The sequence below is a fragment of the Magnolia sinica genome, chromosome 11 (genome assembly GCF_029962835.1).
Source record: "Magnolia sinica isolate HGM2019 chromosome 11, MsV1, whole genome shotgun sequence".
Classification (NCBI taxonomy): domain Eukaryota; kingdom Viridiplantae; phylum Streptophyta; class Magnoliopsida; order Magnoliales; family Magnoliaceae; genus Magnolia; species Magnolia sinica.
In genome coordinates, this window is record NC_080583.1 from 31,830,790 (window position 1) to 31,851,397 (window position 20,608).

A 20,608-nucleotide genomic window follows, 5' to 3' on the forward strand; every position below is an offset into this window, starting at 1 on the left:
TCAGAGTTCAATTACTTCAAATGCCCATTCATATCATACATGCGTGGCACACCTAATGAGTAACATTAGGGCCAGAGAAAATTCTTTGTAGGGTCCACTTACAGTCCAGATCCCGTACATGTACACACACGGCACAGAGTGCATCCTCTTTGCACCAATCTCCTTTAGCAGGATTGAAAAGCTGTAGACAGAGAGAAGCAAAAAAGACAACTGAAGAGGGAGAAGGAAAAAAAAGAAAGAAATACTAAACCATCTCAAATGTACAATATTTATCATATTTTATTAATTACCATGAGTCCAGATCCAATAACAAAACTTTGTATGGTACAAAGGTGCATCAAAGTGTATTTAAATGCGTATTGGTGTGTCCAAGTTCATCTAAGTGCTATATACTTAGATGCACTTATACAACACTTAGACGCACTTATACACACTTTGGATGTGCTTATACACACTTTGGTACACATTGTACCAGTACAAATTTTCATAAAGGATCAGGTTCTTAGTATCATTCTATAGAGAAAGATGACATAGGCAGTTTTTTTTTTTTTTTTTTTTTTTAAGGGACCTTTGAACCTTTTACAGCAAGAAAGAAACTGCAATAACACTGCAATCGATGCAACAGTATGAGTGCCAGTGAAAAATAGCAAATGGCTATTACTTAGAGTGAAATTGGTAGAAAGCAAGTAACCTGCCTGTGGTCAGCTTGTGATTGATTATCATACAGTACGTGAGCAGTCCTTTGAGGGGAATTTTGTGCTTTCATTGCCTGTGAAATTTGTGCTTTCATTGCCTGTCTGAAGCCCAATTAAAGGAGGGTTGCATCAGGTTGGCAGCCAGCATGAAACTTTTGCCATAACTTTCATCACGGATCCTGGCAAGATGGCAGAACAAGATTCATGTAACCAAACCCAACCGGTCGGGTTAAGGCTTAGATGATGATGAAGTCAGCAGTCCACGAAAGAGTCTGCTTCCATCTTTAACCTCTCATAGGATGGATTTGGGGGTCCCACGGGCCATTTTCTACACGATGTATACAGGAAAGTGCATGCAGGGAATATCTTCAAGAACAAAAAAGAATAGCCGTGATGATCCAGAAAACCAAGAATCAACACCATTGCACTGTAATAATCCTTCAAATTCTGTAGAAATTGCACATAGCTAGCTTTGCTGGAGGCTATCTTCTGTAATATTATACCAGGAGTCATCTACCATGTATCCTTTGGGAGGTGAACGTATGATAGAAATCATAAGAGCTTGCTAGATGGGCCATTTTAGTTGCATTCCATCTTTGTTGTTCTTGATAGCTTACCTTTTCAACAATGACTGTGGTACTCTAGCTGTGCCATAGCACACCAATTTCCCGATCTGGTGAACTACACCCAACCTGGATGCACGGAACAACCATCTATGATTTGGACTCTTCATTGTGCAGGTTCCGCCACCGTCAATGGACCACTGTCCAAAAATCAATCAAGATTGGATGATCCTACCTGTCCAATCGATGGCCTTTTTCACATGCATTGCCAACATTCTTTCCTGCTGTCCATCTGTAGGCTGTCAATCCAACCTTTGAGATCTTCCAGTCTGTGAATTTCTCTACACTGATTGATCCAGTCGAAACCACCCAATGAACAGTTCACATACTGTACCATCATGCCATGCATCCAATTTGAGCACAGCACACCAGAGAAGGGAACTGGTGCAATACTCTTCCCAATATAAAATCAGAAGAATATGTTTTACCCCAAAAGGAAAAAGATCTCTTCTTCCCGGTGACCCTATAGGCATCCTATTCCAGGTCAAACAAGCTTTTTGCACCAGTGGAGAACACTAAACAGTTTTGGTTCGAGAATATTCCTAAACGTCCGTTTACTTCTTTTTGCATCTTCGATATCTAGAGTTCTATATGCAAGAGCCAGCAAATACATCGCAGGGTGGAGTCTCCTGCACATAATTAAAGAAACATAAGTAATGCAAGTCCAATGTCGGAAATAAAGTAACCATACAGCTGAAAATGAAGGTTGGGTAGAGCATCCTGCAATTCCTAATCAGATAAGTGAAGAAAATATATCTTCTTAATTTTTTTGGTAAATTATGGAACTATATCTATTTGTATTGTTTCTATACTATATACCATAGTTTAGAAACTTGAAAACAACTTGACTCGATATCCAGTTGGGTTGGGTTGACTTGAAAACTCAATTCAACTTCACTCAGTACTTAAATACTAAACTAGGATTAATATTTCACTAAAAATTGATATTTTGAATAGTACGACTACAAAAATCGGCAAACAAAATCGTAAGTGATCTATAGCTTGTTTAAGGTTGCTGGTAAAAATTCCTAGCAATTGCATAGATCTTTCCACATAAAAATGAATTCACTGGGCAGGTGACTTGGTTCAAGTCATGTCAAGTCGACCGAGTAGGCGAGCCGACTAGACAAGTCTGAAAAGTGTCAATCATGCCACCGAGTTTCAAGGAGACAGCTTGATTTCTCGTCCAGCCAAGTTGACTCAGCAAAGTTACAAGTCGAGGCATGAAGATTCAGAACTATGGTCTAGACACAGTTCACTAGCCAGTGAGAGTGAATCCGTTTGGAAAATAGAAACTTAGTTAAATTTACTGAAAATCAAAGAGATAAGAGGGAACTGAGTAACAATGGCTAGTGAGAATACAGTCGACTAGAAAATAGAATAATTGTCTTCCAAAGCTTCCAAAAAGTCATAAATTGGATCCAACATGCATTTGGAAAAGTTTAACACGCTAATCACTACAGTTATAGTATTATCATATATGTCATCATAGACTTGTCCTAGATATTTGGGGTTGGTTATTCAAATCATTTTTCAATTGTAATTCCTATCAAAAGCCTTATCCCCCACCTCAATCCTTGTCTTTCAAGTTCTTCCTCTCATCCCTTATCTGATTCTTTTAACCTTAATAAAGGTTCGTGTAACGACCCTGAATTTTTGAACTATATTAAACCCAGATTAATTAAGATTAAAATTTGATATTTTAATTTATAACAAAAATGAAATACTTAGAACGTTGGTAGAGGTACTCTCGCGGAAGGTAAGGTCAGAGGATCAATTCCTGGCACTATGAGATTTAACTTTTTGCGCAAATTTACAAAACCCAAGAAGAATCTTCTAGATTCAGGGCTTTCTCTCTATATAAAGGGAGGAATCATAGGAATTTCATGCGGAAACCATAAAACCAAAAAGAGCAACAGAGAGAGAGAGAGAGAGAGAGAGAGAGAGAGAGAGAGAGAGAGAGAGGTCATGGAAAGAGAACTTCTGCCGGTAAGTTCCTAGTTTGGCTTTCTTAAAATTTTGTATTTTGATTTAAAACCCTAGATCTACACAATGAATGAGCTAGATCGACCCTACATCCACTGTTTCAATCTATAGGAGGATTTGAAGATGAGAAGACGACTTTTGTGCGAGATCTCGTGTCGTAGAGATTAGCTTTCAACAATCCAGTGTAGGTCTAGATCCATTCGATTTGGAGGTTTCCTAAGGCCAAAACCTACCATGGCCATGAATTCTTCTAACTAATGGGTTACCCACAGCGACGATCGCATATGCTATTCGACAACATTAGCTGTAGAACGGTTTCAACTATCAATTGTAAATCCCGATATTCGGATTCGGGGATCCTCTAGTTTTCCCAATTTCTGATGTGGGAATAATCATTGGATGGTTTGGAACTAATCCATGAATTGATTGAATCCATAAAAGTTAAGGTGATAGAGGGAATAACCCTAAGTTTTTGGAAAATCGGATTGTGTAACAGAACCCAGCTGACTTCGATCGATCGATCAATCAAAAAGGTCGATTTTTGTCTAGCAACCAAAGTCTGAAATTCGTAACATGGATCAATTGATCGATGCTTAGGTTCAATCGATCAAGGGATTCCTCGAGCGATCTCGATCGATCGAGGGTATCGATCGAGGATGATGAAATCTTTCCAGCGACCAAATTGATTTATTTCCAAACTTTTTTGATCCATCGATCAAAGGATTCGATCAATCGAAGGGGACCAAAAGTGTCCAGAGACCTAATCTTATAAATTTAAATTTCTCCAATCTAGTCAATTGATTAGAGGATCGATCAAGAGCCTTCGATGCTTGCTTGCTCGCTCGATCGATCGATCATAGTGATCTACAGTCCCCTCTTTTTTCAAACCGAGTTAACGAATTAATAAGACTAATAGATTAATGGTGGGTCATCTTCTATTAAGCAAAGGTGGACCCCATTGGATGGAATAGCTAAATTAAATTTGTGAATTATTTAATAGGGATTCACATTCTAGATTCCAAAGCATAACTGTTCGGCGGATTTAGCTCTACCAAAAACAGGTGAGAGAATCCCAATGTGTCTCATTCCTATACAATTAAGATACACGTTATGAATGCTATGACTGTTATGATTGTTACGATTGCTATGTGTTGTGTTATCATGCTAAGATGATCCCTGTTGTATGATCAATGCTCTGAACGATTACTAATGTAAACTGCATGTGTGGGCATATTAACTATTACGTTCAAGAATTCATTATTTCCTCTCATACAGAGAGATGTATATGTTGATTGCATATGTCGATACATAGACATTGTGCATGCATTACAAGCATCCAAGCGACCCTATGTTGATTCCTAGAGGCCAACTCTAGGTGACTTCATGCACACCTTGTGCCTGTGTTCCTTGGGGATCTCTCTAGATGGTCTCCTGGTAGATTCGCTACCAAATGCCCATGTTAGTGGATGCCTACTTATGGAATAGATGTGGGCCTTGCCCATGCCTACCTACGGTGGAAGCCTGCTAGGTGCAGATGCGGGTTAACAGATATCCAACCCAAGTAAGTGGATGATCATCCCACTTGACATGCATTCCATAACATTTCTGCATAAATATTCATACTGCAATATCTTACTTGTGTTGTGTATGAACCATGACGGGTGCACTCACTAGCCTGGCCAACTAACATTGTGGATTGACAACCGTACAGACGCAAAGGAGACAGGAAATTTGAATCAAGTGCCGAAGAATGAGGCCCGATTGGCGGATGAAACTTAGGATCAATGGCTGTATTTGGTGGAAGATGAACTAGTTGAATTGGATAGATGAATTGTTTATATGATTGATTGATAAGAGATTTAGTTTCCCTTAGTATATTTACTAATGTCTAGGTTTGATTCAAGATTGTTCAAGAACATGATATTGCTGAACGATTATCTGATTTTATAGTTGAATAAAGTCCAAAATGGGTGGACGTAGTTGAATTTCGGAATTTAATTATGTGGTTGTGAATGTGATGGGTTTGGTAATGGAAAAGTATGCGATTGTGTGGATGTATGAATGTTAATTCAGTGTGAACTTAGAATACGTTAAATTACGCCTCCAAACAAATGTATGATAAGTAGAATTATGTATACTTGGCATACGAGTCATGGACTGTAACTCGGGTCTGAGGGTGCACACTCTACATTTAAATTGTAGGGCATGACAAAATGGTATCAGAGAGAGGTTTTCATTAAACTTAGAGTGACCTGTAGGCAGTGTATAAAATATCGGCGATATTATCGAAATATCGCCGATAATATCGGTGTCGCCGGCTATGTGACACTGAAACCCAGTTTTTTCGATTCGCTCCCAACAGTCGCCGATAATCTCGCCAGATTACTGGTATTTTCAAAATAATCGTAGATATGTCGCTGTTCCCACTAAGTGTTCGAGTTGTCGATATCGCTACAAGTTTCGCTGGCCAGAGATAAAGATATAATATCGTTATCGCCGATAATATCGCCGATAACCGGAAATGCAGAGAAAAAGGGGGGAAATTGGGGAAAATGGTGGAATTTTTCAGTGAAACTTCAAGACATGCCTAAATACACATATTTACATATTCAGGAATGAAAATTTTGCAAAAAGAATGCATTAAATTAGAAGTTTCCATTTAATGTGGGCCAAAAAGTGTGCGTTGTCGTAAGAAATCACTCAAATAGTAACTAAAATTAGTTTATATAATATACAAATGCAAGCTTACAACAATTAAGACATGAAAAAGTAAATGAATTGAAAAAAATACACATTTCTGGCCATGTTTCATCCCCACATGGAGTGACGAGGTGGCTCGTAATCATTGTCTGGATCCCGTGGCAGTTGAGAGTAGTATTGATGCTCAACATATTGGCAGTACTGTTCCCATGTCATCCTCTGCTCGTACCAATTGAGGAACTCTCTTATGTACCTCTGATATTTATTTATATCAAAATTAGTTTATATAATATTGGCAGTATTGTTCCCATGTTTCTAGGTTTCGCTAAGCCCACACGCCTGCATAAGACAGATCATGAACATCGCCCCCACTTGTGCCAGCTTGGCACATAGGTGCAAGATCCAATTCATTAATCAGGGTGGAAGCACTATGAAGATATCATGGCCCAATAATCAAGTGGGCCACTTAATTAGAATGGCTACAGCTATCAAGACAAATGCATGGTTTAAAGAAATTGGCTGAAATTTTCCAAGCCATCCACCTATTTCTAACTTCACGGACCACCTGATTAGTGGTACGGCCTGAATTTTATACGAGAGTATTTTCCCAGCTGGACCCACCTGATTAGTGGTACATTCGCCCATCACACGTGGCAATGTGGCAGATATGAATAAGAACCAAGCCGATCATCAGGCTGGTCCTCTCCATGTTCCAAAATTCAAGGTGGGCCATGCATGTAAAAAAAAGGTGGGTAAAAGAAATTGATATTATTAGCTGTCCGTATTCAATGTACACGTGAGGTTTAATCCATTTTTTTTAAGCCCACACATTATGTGTGTGCTAGATCTACTCCGTTTACCAATTTAACATGGTCATTCAAGGGCATGGTTTAAAAAATGAGCCAGATCTATGACTCAGTTGGGCCAGAATATCTAAAAGTATATCTACCGTTGAAAAGTAAATTATTTCATCCAGGGCCCACCATATGCTCTAGATCAAATTCGAATTGATCATTGGTGCAGCCAGTATTTGAAATATCGGTATCACATTATACAAAAAATGAGGTATATCCCAATCTCAAGTGTACCACATTATACGAAACAGTGTTGAATGACCTTAAACCATTAAAAACTTTTTGGGGCCATCAAATCATTAGATCAAGCTGATCTTTGTTTTTTCCCTTCATCTGGGTCTTTATGACCTAATCAACAGATTGGATGCAAATAAATAGTACAGTGGGCCTTAGTGGGATTTACATGATGGATATCCAGTCACTATTGTTTTCCTGTGGTGTGGTGCACCTGAGATTTATAACCCTTTGATTTTTGGCATAAAGCACTAAAATGATATTTAAAAATGGATGAACGGAATGGATGAAATAAATACATCATGGTGGGGTACACAGATCACTGACAACCAGCCACGGGCTGGTGTCAGGGGGTGTAGCCAATCCGTTCCCCTTGTCAGTATCCAATCCGCGCCCAATTCGCAGGGTGTTGCTCTGCAAGCTCAGGTGGGGCCCACTGTGATGTTTGTGAAAAATCCTCCCCGTCCATCCATTTTGTGAGTTCATTTTAGGACATGATGCCAAAAATGAACTGTATCTAAAACTCAAGTGAGTCTAAAACGTGATAATTAAACATCCACAGTTGAAATATTCGTGGGGCAACAGAAGTTTTGATTCATGCCAATATTTATTTATTTTTTTAGTTCATCCCAATTGTAATGATATTATTAACGGTATGGATGGCATCTAAACATCCCTGTTGAACCCAGGAAGGTTTCAACGGTAGGAATTTCTCAAACCACATTTTCCTTTAGTACAACTCATTTGAGCTTTGGATACCATTCATTTTTTACAACTAGTCCTAAAATGAAATCACAAAACGGATGGATGGAGAGGACTTCTCACAAACATCACAGTAAGCCTCACCTGAGCTTGCAGCGCAGGAACACATGGAAAGTTCAGGAAATCCACGTCCAGATCCGCGCGCTGCGGAAACGGATTTGGCTACTCCCTGCCGTGCTCTGCGAGCCCCATCACGAGGTATGTGTTTCATCCATGCCATCCATCTATTTTTATAGATAATTTTATAATGCGTTAAAAAAAAAAAAAAAAAAAAAGAGGTATATACCAATCTCAATTGGACCACATTACAAGAAACTGTGTTGAATGAACTTTGACCATTAAAAACTTTTTGGGGGCCATAAAGATTTTGGAACAACCTGATCTTTGTTTTTTCCCTTCATCTGAGTCTTTATGATCTAATTAACAGATTGGATGTCAAATAAACAGTACAGTGGGCCTTAGGAGGATTTAAATGGTGGATATCCAATCACTTAAGTTTTCCTATGGTGTGGTCCACCTGAGTTTTAGATCTACCTCATTTTTTGGATAAAGCTCTAAAATAATATTTAAAAATTAATGGACAGCATGGATACAATAGATCCATCATGGTGGGGCCCACAGAGTACCAACCTGCACCCTCAACGCCCAAGCCATAGTGGGGTGGCCTCAAAGTGATACACCTAGGTGAGCTTGCAACGTCAAAGCTCACCTGTGGAGTCCACCGTGATTTATATATTTTATCCACTTCGTCCATCCATTTTAACAGATAATTTTAGTTCTTGAGCCTAAAAACTAAGTATATCCAAACCTCAAGTGGACCACACCATAGGAAACATTATGAATTGAACATTTACCGTTGAAAATATCTCGGGGCCATAGAAGTTTTGGATCAAACTTTTATTCGTTTTTTCCCTTCATCCATGTCTGTATGATCTTATGAACAGGTTGGATGAGAAATAAATATCACTGTGGGCCCTAGAAAAGTTTTAATGGTGGAAGATATTATTCAAACTGTTTCCAATGGTGTGGTCCACTTGATCTCTTAGTACACTTAAATTTTGGTCTCAACCCCTAAAATAATATGGAAAAACGGATGGACCGCATGGATAGACCAGATACATTCTCGGTGGGCCCCAGTACGATAAGAGCGTACTGAGTAACCAAGTACGCAATCCAATCATGCCCACGGCCCGCCCGATCCCCAATTTGGGATAAAAACCCAAAATCCCTCTTCACCTTCCGAAAATTTCAAATTTTCATTCCATCCCACCGATTTCTCCGTATTTTTAGATCGAAAATCCCTCTCCCTCATCCCAAATAAAAAAAAAAACCCTCTATTTTCGAATAAGATCTCAGCCCGCGGATTTGAGAAGTTGATGAAGATTTTTCGACGGAAAAAAAAAAGAAATTTATGGAGTTGAATCTTACCGAAAATGCGATCTGCACTCAACAACAGCTGAATTCGCATCGTTCTCCAAATTCGGGCAAAAAAACGGGTATTTCTTTATGTTTTTTTGTGATTTTCTCACCGACAACCCCCCCTTTTATTGATAAAAGTGGGTTGTTGGCTATAGTTCCTACCCGTGGTTGGTGGGAACAACGAAATATCGGTGTGATAATGGAAATACCGATAATATTGGCGAGATTTCGGTGATATCTGGAAACGACACAAAATTGCCTCACTGGCGACACCGAAATTATCGGCGATATTTCGATATTATCGTCGACAATTTGAACACTGGTTGTGACTTACCGTGACCTGGAGCAATGACCCTAAGACCCAATGGATAGCCAATTGGATTCCATGATTTCCATCAATATACTAAAAATACCTGTTTTTTCGCCTGAATTTGGAGGAAGACGCGAATTCACAGCCTTAAGTGTAGATTAGCAATTTTCGGTAAGATTCAACCCCAAAAATTTCCTTTTTTCCATTGAAAAATCCTGCAACTTCTCGAATCCACTTCCGGGGCGAGATCTTGAGGGTTTTTTTTCTTATTTGGAATGAGGGAGAGGGATTTTCGGTTGAAATTTTGCAGAATTCGGTGGGCAGGAGAGGAATTTTGAAATTTTGAGAGGGATTTTCGGAATTTGGGGATCGAGCGAGCGTAAATGGGGATCGGGAGAACGTAAATGGGATCATGTACGTGGTTTCGTACGCTGTTAACGTACCGATTATATTCTGTTGGGCCCACCGAGAATGTATCTGGTCAATCCATGTCCTCCGTTTTTCCATCTTATTTTAGGGGTTGAGACCAAAATTTAAGCATACCCAAAGATCGAGTGGACTATACCATTGGAAACAGTTGGAATAATGATTTCCACTGTTAAAACCTTTTTAGGGCCCACAGTGATGTTTATTTCTCATCCAACCTGTTCATAAGATCACACAGACATGGATGAAGGGAAAACACAAATATCAGCTTGATCCAAAACTTCTGTGGCCCCTAAGAAATTTTCAACGGTAGATTTCAATTCATACTGTTTACTATGATGTGGTCCACTTGAGGTTTGGATATACTTCGTTTTTAGGCTCAAGATCTAAAATTATCTGCTAAAATGGATGGACGGAGTGGATAAAATACATAAATCACGGTGGACCCCACAGTTGAAACCTTCGTGGTTCACGTTCAACTGCTCAAGTGAGCCGTACGAAAGGAAAAATGTGGTTTGGGAAATTCCAACCATTGAAACCTTCCTGGTTCAACAGTGATGTTTAGATGCCATCCGTACCGTTAATAATGTCATTACTCTTGAGATGAACTGAAAACAAAAATATTGGCATGAATTAAAACTTATGTGACCCCACGAATATTTCAACTGTGGACGTTTAATTATCACTTTTTAGGCTCACTTGAGCTTTAGATACGGTTCATTTTTAGCATCATGTCATAAAATGAACTCACAAAACGGATGAACGGGGAGGATTTTTCACAAACATCACATCGAGCCCCACTTGAGCTTGCAGCGCAGGAAGGAAATCTCAGTCCTGCACTGCATGGGCGTGGGCGCGGATGAAAAATAGGTTTCGTGGGTGGAAATCATTATTTCCACTGTTTCCTGTGGTATGGTCCACTTGAGACTTGTATAAGCTTCAATTTTGGGCTCAATGCCTAAAATGCTATGGAAAAATGGATGGAAGGTGTGGATAAACCACATAAATTCACAGTGGGCCCAACTTAGAGCGTACTGAGTAACTCAGTAGCTAATCCGATTTCTGGATTGGCTACTGACAAAAGTTGTAGCCAAAGACACCCAGAACCATAGCTCAACTCGCAGACTGAGTGGAGATACCTCATTTCAACACATGGTATCGATCCCCAGTGGGGTGGCTAATGGCTACTGATGTGACGTCACCGAGCTATGTGGACCCAACCATGATGCATGTGTTATATCCATACCATCCATTAATTTGGAGAGAGATTTTTATGGCATGAGAAAAAGAATGAGATAGATCTAAAGTTCAAGTGGACCCCACCATAGAAAACAGTGGGGACAATGACGTCCAGCATTCAAAACTTCTTAGGGGCCACTGAAGTTTCTGATCAAGCTGATATTTTTATTTTCACTTCATTTATCTCGATGTTAACTTATGAATAGGTTGGATCTCAAAAATACATCACAGTGGACCCTATAAATATTTCAACGGTGGGTGTGATTGCTCCCACGGTTTTCTGTGGTGGATCCACTTTAACTTTAGATCTATCTCATTCATTTTCTACATTATTTTATAGAATGAGACCGGAACTGAGGTATATAGTCTCAAGTGGACCACATTATCGAAAATAGTGTTGAATAAACTGCAACCATTAAAAACTTTTTTAGGGCGGTCCTGTGGTGTCAAGTGGACCATTAAAAACAGTGTGGAGCAACAGGATGACTATCAGAGGTACATAAGAGAGTTCCTCAATTGGTACGAGCAGAGGATGACCTGGGAACAGTACTGCCAATATGTTGGGCAGCAGTACTACTCTCAACTGCCACAGGATTTGGACAATGATTACAAGCCACCTCGTCACTCTATGTGGGGATGAAACATGGCCAGAAATGTGTATTTTTTTCAATTCATTTACTTTTGCATCTCTTAATTATTATAAGCTTGCATTTGTATTATATAAACTAATTTTGGTTATTATTTGAGTGATTTCTCACGACAACGCATACATTTTGGCCCCCATAAAATGGAAACTTCTAATTTAATGCATTCTTTTTGCAAACTTTTCATTCATGAATATGTAAATATGTGTATTTAGGCATGTCCTGAAGTTTCACTGAAAAATTCCACCATTTTCCTCATATTTCCCCCTTTTTCCCTGCATTTCTGGTTATTGGCGATATTATCAGCGATAACGACATTATATCTTTATCTCCGGCCAACGAAACTTGTAGCGATACCGACAACTCGAACACTGCCTGTAGGTAATGCGACCATACACACATAAATGTAGATCCCTAAAATTATAAACTCTATACTTAGGATTCACCCCTTGATTGTGATGATTGACAAAGAACTTAGAAACCAAGTTTAAATGCCACCAACACCCCGAATTGTGCTTAGTAACTAATAACTGAAATTTGAACTTTTAGTCCGCAACATTCTGCAAAACAAAAGTGGACAGCAGGAAACATTTATACCAAACCTTAGCTCTTATTGTAGGACATGATGGCCCCAAAGAAGACACGCGGTTTACGCGATATTGTCCCATCGGCTAGTGTCATTGTCCCCCCACGAACCAGCAGTAAACCCAAAAATTCCATTAGAATTTGAAACGTCTGTTAGAGAACAAGATGAGAACGTTGAGGGGGGAGAGGAGACGAAAAGTCATTCCCCTGCCCCTCTAACGGGAAACTTGGGTGGTGTCGAGCCTAGTGCGTAACTTCCATTACCACAGACTGCTATATACGCACATTACGCTGGATCTAGCCCCCAACCACGTGATGTCACGTTTTTATTAGTAACTTAGATGGCAGATATGATAAAACAACAACAAGACCAATTTGTAGCCCAATGGAACATGACAGTGAACATGAATCAGGCACCTCAAGGCCAGTGTAATCCAGCCTTATCTAGACACGAGCCATTAGGTGGAGTATACTTGAGAAATTCACAAAATTGCGACCACCAATGTTCAAAGGCGCTTCAGATTTGACAATAGCAGAAGACTGGCTGATGGAGGTTGAAAAGATTCTACAAGCGATAGATTGTCCAGAAAACCAAATGGTTAGATTGGCGACGTTCATTCTCCAAGGTGATATATGGTGGAGATCGGCTAAGAGATTGGTCTCGATGGAGCATGTGTGGACTTGGAGAGAATTCAGAAGCAAGTTCCACGAAAAATACTTTCCTAAGGCCTATCGTTTTCAGAAGATGGTCGAGTTCTCATAGTTGGAGCAAGGGGCTATAATAGTAGCTCAATATGAGGCAAAGTTCGCCAAATTATCCCGATGTGCCCCGAAGGTGGTGGAAGACAGAATAAAAGATTCAGAAAATTGAAGAAAGCCTACATCAGAACATTAGAACCTGATTTGGTTGTGCGGATATCCAGAAGTATTCTGAAATCGTCGAGAAAGCCTCGCGAGTCGAACGAGACAGGGAACGAACCCGTGCTCAGTTAAGAGAACATCAGAATAGGACCACACCCAGTAACAACAACCATAAGAAAAGAGGCAACAGACCAATGCCCCAACCACAACACCAAATACTCGAGTGGCCTTTTGCAGGGAATTGTACATATTGTGGGAAGTATGAGCATAAGGCACAATTTTGTAGGACTCGACTTAGAGACATCGGACAATTGTCACCACTTCAGCAATCATCTTCAAGGCTACCGTCCCCTGCACCAACTCAATAGTTCGTCCAGTCGCCCCAGACATCTAGACTGTCACATTCATAACCTTAGGCGTCGCATTCTGTGCCTCATCAGCCGTCACAGAATTAGCAGAATCGACCCCAACAATCATCACGACCTGCGAATTCTGAAGGATGACAACCGTTCAGACATCAGCCTACGCAAGCGAAAGTTTACACCGTCACACCTACTGAAGAACCATAAGTTGATAATAATGTCATAGAAGGTACGATTATCATGTTCGATAAGCTTGTTGCCATATTGTTTGATTTTGGAGCTTTGTTATCATTAGTTGCAACTGTGATAGTTGAATGGTTACGAGTTAAAACCAACAGCTCTTAGTAAGTTAATTTCGGTATATCACCAGTGGGGAAAACTGTCACATTGGACAAGATATGTAAATCCTTTGAAATTAGAATCAAAGCTATCCTGATGCTAGTAGATCTAGTAGCAATGAATATGAAGGGGTATGCTATTATTTTAGGAATGGGTTGGCTTACTTCCTATCACGCCAAGATTGATTGTCATGCCAAGACAGTTACTTTCTCTGTTCCAGGGAAAGAGCTTTTCCAAATCCAAGGGTGACAAAAGGACGAAAAAGTAAAACGTATTATGGTGCTAAAGGATGGAGAATCGTAGAAGTTGGTGTTAGAGAAAATTGTGATTGTTGAGGCATAAAAAAATAAGAGGAAAGAATTCAAGAAAAGAAGATTGAAAAGTGAAAAGAGGAAGGAAATAGAAAAAGAAGAAGAACAAGTATTTTTAAGGAGGGTTTGCGTGGGTCCGCGCAAGGCATATCGATTGCGTGGGGTCGCGCAACCAATAACTTAGTTGTGTGGGGTCGCGCAACTGATTTCTGTGCTTATTGCCCATGAATGATCAAAATCAATGAAAGGTAGGTCCCTTGGCACCAAGATCGAGGTTTCTCACGTGCGGAGGCCTATAAATACCCCCCTTCCCCCCTCATTTGAAAGTATTGAAGATTTTGGAAGAAGTGCAGAGCAGCAAAGAAGACTGAAGGTAGGATTGAAGAGAAGTCCGTGGTTTGCGCAGACCCGCACAAACCATGTTGGTTGTGCGGGTCCGCGCAACCAGACTGCCATGCAGTTTATAATGATGAAAGGCTGAAATGCTGCCGGAATGATCAAGCTTCAGTTTTCCTGCTATCCAAGCTTCAAGAAGAGAAATCAGTTGATTGGATCCACATGATATTCATCTTAAAGAGATGATCAAATCATGAGTTGAAGTGCTGCCGAATTTGACAGCCGACTTAAACATTTGAACTTTGTTAATTTCTATATTCTAAATAATTTATCTTAGAATCAAGGGATGCTGAGGATGTAAATGAACTCAAAATTAATAATACAATGATTGTTCTTGATATACTCTTTCTCTGTTATATTTGAATAAGATAATCTCCCAAATTGAAATACATTTGTTTCTTGTTTGAAACAACAATTGTGGAAGTATCCAGAGGTTTTTCAAGATATACCTAGATTGCCGCCTAGAAGAGGTAGAGTTCAACATTGACCTCGTACCATGAATTGCACCTATATCGATCTAGCCATACAATATGCCACCGATAGAGCTGCAAGAGCTTAAGAAATAGTTAGAAGAACTGAAGACTCAAGGTTTCATCAAACCAAGTACGTCACCATGGGGAGCACCTGTACTATTTGTGAATAAGAAGGATGGGAGCATGCAATTATGCATAGATTGTCATCGGCTGAATGAAGTGACGATAAAAAATAAATACCCACTCCCGCGTTGTAGACACCCCACCCAGGCTAATACTTTGGGGAAGCTAAAGACAGTCTGAGAACCGTGATCAAACACCGAACCCTGATCCGAACCAAACCCTAATCTGAACCCCCTGATCCAAACCAAATTCGAACCAAACCCTAATCCGAACCCTGATCCGAACTAAACCCTAATCCAAACCTTGAACCAAACTAATCCAAGCCCTGATCCAAACACTAATCAGAACTCAAAAGCCCGAAAGGAGACTGCCGGACGAACCAGGGCATTAAGTGAGGCCCACCGACCAAAGCTCGACCCGATCCAAGCTTGGGAGGTAGTTGAATTACCGTGGGCGGTAATCTAACTGCCGCTCCAGAAAGAGACAATTGTCTCCTCCGAACAACAGCTATCTCTCGTCCCAAAGTCAACTTTCATATGGATTTACCCATCCAGCCTACCTTATTTACCATTTTACCAACCTCCAAGAGCCAATGAGAGCATGCCATGTGGCATTCATCTCTCCTCAACCAATCCCAAGCTGCCATGCCAGCATTTACCCCCCTCAAACCCAACAATAACCACATTCCATTGGAGAAGGCTATAAATAGCCCTCTCCTCTTCACATTTCACACACTTCCCATTCTTAAAATCCAAGCGAGAGAGAGAGAGAGAGAGAGAGAGAGAGAGAGGTCCAAGATCAGATTTTTTTAGTCATCTCTTAGCCTTCTCCTAACCTTCTCAATCTCGAGTCTAGCACTGATTGATCATGGTGCAACCCATGTTTTAACTTATCCAAGTTCAAGCCAAAGATTCTTTTACTTTATGCAAGCATTCATCATAGCATTTACTCCCTTCTCAACCCTCCTGCTCCTTTAGATCTCTAGTGAACGTATGCTCTGTGACTTGCCGTACATCGGATCCTATCATATCAGAAATTCATAGTAATCTAGTCCATTTTTCTTTACCTCTTTACATAAGCATCATCACATCCGCCCTTTAAACACATTGTTGAACGTATGCTTTGTGCCTTGCCAAAATCTCGGATCTTGCCGCATCAAAAATCCACATGTGCCTAGTCCCATTTGGACTCCATCATCCAACCCTTGAGATTGTTTTATCACACTAAGTAGAGACCATACATTTATACAGGCAGAGAGGATGCTTAACCCCTTCCCTCTTTGTAACCGAGGTTCCTTAGAATCCCGAATTGCAGACCAGGAGTCAATATAAGGTAGGAGAGTCTTTGGATTTCTCTAACCTTGAGTATTCCGCGGGATCTAGCCGACTACGTGATTCTAAGATTAAGTGGCTAGTGGCGACTCCAAACTGACATCACACACACCCCATCCTACAAACAAGCAAAAACATCTGCAACATCTGAAAGATTCGCCAGATGAGCGTGGCCGCCGATTTCCAGCGTTCACATGTGCATTGATGATTTAATTATCTGAAGGGAGCTGGTTACTTTTCTACGATTGACCTAAGGTCGGGATATCAACAATTATGGATCAAGGAAGAAGACGTTTATAAGACGGCTTTCAGGACACGCTACGGGCACTATGAGTTCCTAGTTATGATGCCCTTTGGCTTGACCGATGCCCCAATCGTGTTCATGGATTTAATGAATAGGGTATTCCAGTCGTATTTGGATCAATTTGTGATCGTGTTCATTGATGATATATTAATTTATTCTAAAGACCAGCAAAGATCACGAGGTGCACTTTAAAATTACGCAAGGTGGTGGTGGGCCACTCGAGTTATACATGTAGAAGCTTAGCAGAGCTAAGGAATGAATGGCTATGAACTAGAGGGGGGGTGATTAGGACCAAGGACTTACCACGTACACACCCGTGTTGATGGCCGACACAAGGGCTTACACACGTACTCACCTATGCCGGTCACACGTACTCACCCGTGTTGGTGTCAATACGGTCCTACACAAGAACCTACGTGAGTTTGGGTTACAAACTCTACAATCAATCCTATACAAGGAAGGAGTGTGTGGACTCTTACAATTGAGAACTTATTTGTCAAATTGAGCCCCTTTTGTAGTGTCGTGCTTGAATCATTTCTTTAAAGCTCTCTCGTGCTTGAATCTGGTCCTCAAATGCTCCCCCGATCGTCGATGTTGATGCTTTAGCTCATACGATCATTTGCCTTGCATATTATGTGCCAATGAGGTAACCAAGGCAATGGAGGTTGGGTGAGTCTCCTATAGCACATGAGAATATTGTAATTCCTAGGGGATTCACCTAGAAGGGTCTTCTAGAGAGTTTAGACAAGAATTTGACTATAGGCAGTGTCTAATTTCGAAAAGGTGAGAATCCATCCACATCTTCGAATAGGAGCATGGAATGCTCATTAGATTAAAGAATCACAAGAAGATTGGCATGAAACTCTTTGGATTGAGGTCTAGGATGTGTGGCATAAGTGGGAAAACACCTAGCCTCTATTTGAACCAAAAACCCCTCCAAAAGCCCAAATATTAAATGCCCTATAAACAGTGTTAGAAGTATCGGTATAGCTACAAGTTTCGTTGGCCAGGGATACAGAAACAATATCAATATCGCCAATTATATCGCTGATAACCGGAAATGCGGGGAAACATGGGAAAAATGATAGAATTTTTAGTGAAACTTTAGAAGATGTTAAAATGTACATATTTGCATATTTAGAAATAAATAAATAAATAATTGCAAAAAGAATGCATATATAACAAGTATCCATTTAATGGGGCCTTAAAAGTAGGTGCTGTTGTAAGAAATCAGTCCAATCGTCTCGTTTGGCCTATTTAACCATCCAACCTTCCATCCAAACATCCATCGATATTGCAAAATATCAAATACATGATATTTCACCAAAAAAATCATTAACAATTGGAAAGGAAACAAAAGATTGTCATCGCATATGTTGCAATATCGAGATATTATCAATATTATCAATGACAAATTGAACACTACATACAACCATGTGCCCATAAAAAAAAATTTGAAATAATTTTTTTTTTTTCTAATAAACAATTTTGATGATATTGATACGTTGGCGATATTATTGAAATATCATCAATACACTTATGAGACAAGCATTACCTAGAATTTACACAGTCGAAAATATTGACGACACATTAGCGATATTAATGCATTGGCAATACAAGCGACACCTAGAATTTACATAGTTGAAAATATTGGCGATTACATTAGCGATATTGATACATTGGCAATACTTAGCGATACATTACTAATACCTGAAATTTCTGATACTACCAGCGTTATCGGTATCGCTACCAGTGTTATCGGTATCGCTGAGTTGGAGATAAAGATAATATTGAAGATAATTTGAACATTGCCTGTATATAGGAACCAAGTTCCAACAGTAAAAAAAAGGGGCAAAAATCGGTCAGTTCAATGGGATCGAAAGACCCTTTGATGAGATCAAGCACATAGAATTTCCAACTGAAATGTTGCTAGACAGATATGATGCTTCTACTCGATGCTATCGAGTGTTCTTCAATGCTATCGAGCAGCTTCTTTGATCCCATCGAGTGGTATCTCGATGTCATCAAGTAGCTCAGATATACAGGTCAATGCTTGCTAGACAGCTCAGACCCTTCAAAGTTTATCAAAGACGAAGGCGGCCAACGAATACATCTTTATGGCTCGATGATGGTTCATGGCACAACCAATGAGGATTTTGAAGACCTTACACGTGTCCCTAAATTAATTGAAGGGCCTATATTAAGAGGACACATGTGTAGGATGAGTTAGAAGACTGATTTGTTACGCATGATTTATTTATTTATTTCTTTATTTTTAAGAAAGCTTTGTTTTGCGCGTTTTTTTTCTTTTGTTATAGGGGTAGTTTAGTCATTTTCTTTTAAATCCGAATTTTATAAATAGGGTGTTTTCTACCCTAAACCTAATAATGATGCTTTTTAATGAAAGCTTGGTGCCTCACTGTGATAATTTCTTCTCTTCCCCTAATTTCTTCTCTTCTTCTAAATTCTATTTCTAATGTCAGCAGAAGGGATGCGTGCAAACCTAGAGAAAGTCAAGACCATAGTTGATTGGCCTGAACTAAGGAACATCCATAAAGTGCGACGCTTCCATGGCTTAGCCACATTCTATCGTCAATTCATTAGGAGTTTTAGCACGATTATGGCTCCCATTACATAATGTATGAAGAAGGGAGAATTCGTGTGGTTGAAAGCCGCAGTTAAGGCTTTTAAAGAAATTATGGGCAAGATGGTCGAAGCTCTCGTCATGCGCTTTCCCAACATTTTTAAAGTCTTCGAAGTTGCGTGTGATGCATCTGGTGTTGGTATAGGTGGAGTCCTGAATCAAGAGGGTCATCCTGTAGCCTATTTCAGTGAGAAATTGAATGAGGCAAAACAAAAATACTCTACCTATGATAAGGAATTTTATGTGGTAGTGCAGTCTTTGAGACATTGGCGCCACTACCTCCTACCACAGGTATTTTTGTTATTCTCTGATCATGAGGCCTTATGTTATCTTCACCCCCAGAAGAAACTTAATCAAAGGCACGCTAAGTTGGTTGTGTTCTTTCAAGAGTATTTGTTTGTCCTGAAACACAAGGCCGGAGTAGAGAATAAACCAGCTAATGCCCTTAGCCGTAAAGTGGCGTTGCTCAATTCTTTGAGTGTAAGAGTTGTCAGTTTTGAGCAACTGAGAAACGAGTACATGTCCAAATTTTGAGGGTACCTATACGTCACTCTTGAACGATTAGTAAAGTGCGGGGGATTTCGTGTTGAGAGATGGATTCCTTTTTAAAGGAAATCGTTTACGTATTCCCCGTACGTCTCTCCGTGAATTCCTCGTCTGGGAGCTTCATTTGGGAGGGATAGTTGGCCACTTTGGCTGTGATAAGACTATTGCCCTCGTAGAAGATCGTTTCTATTGGCCAAGTCTTAAGCGAGATGTCGCCAAAATTTTAGGGCAGTGTAGAATGTGTCAGATGGCGAAGCAGCAAAAGAAAAATTCCGGATTATATACGCCATTACCTGTGCCACATGCGCCGTGGCAAGACATTAGCATGGATTTCATGCTTGGACTTCCCAAGACGATTAAAAAGCATGATTCCATTTTTGTCGTTGTGGATCGCTTCTCTCAGATGGCGCATTTCATCCCATGTTCTAAAACTTCAGATGC

General features: G+C 40.0%; 1 protein-coding gene across 4 annotated transcripts in view; it reads right to left on the minus strand.

Moving 5' to 3' along the window:
* Window positions 1–1,091: 1,091 nt before the first annotated feature.
* LOC131219010 (chaperone protein dnaJ C76, chloroplastic) overlaps window positions 1,092–20,608 on the minus strand; it is a 79,675-nt gene continuing 60,158 nt past the window's right edge. For all 4 annotated transcript variants that reach the window (XM_058213970.1, XM_058213969.1, XM_058213967.1 and 1 more), the window contains one exon: window positions 1,092–1,947. In XM_058213970.1, the coding sequence (XP_058069953.1) occupies window positions 1,803–1,947 (145 nt within the window). In that variant the 3' untranslated portion in view covers window positions 1,092–1,802. The remainder of the gene's footprint in view (window positions 1,948–20,608) is intronic.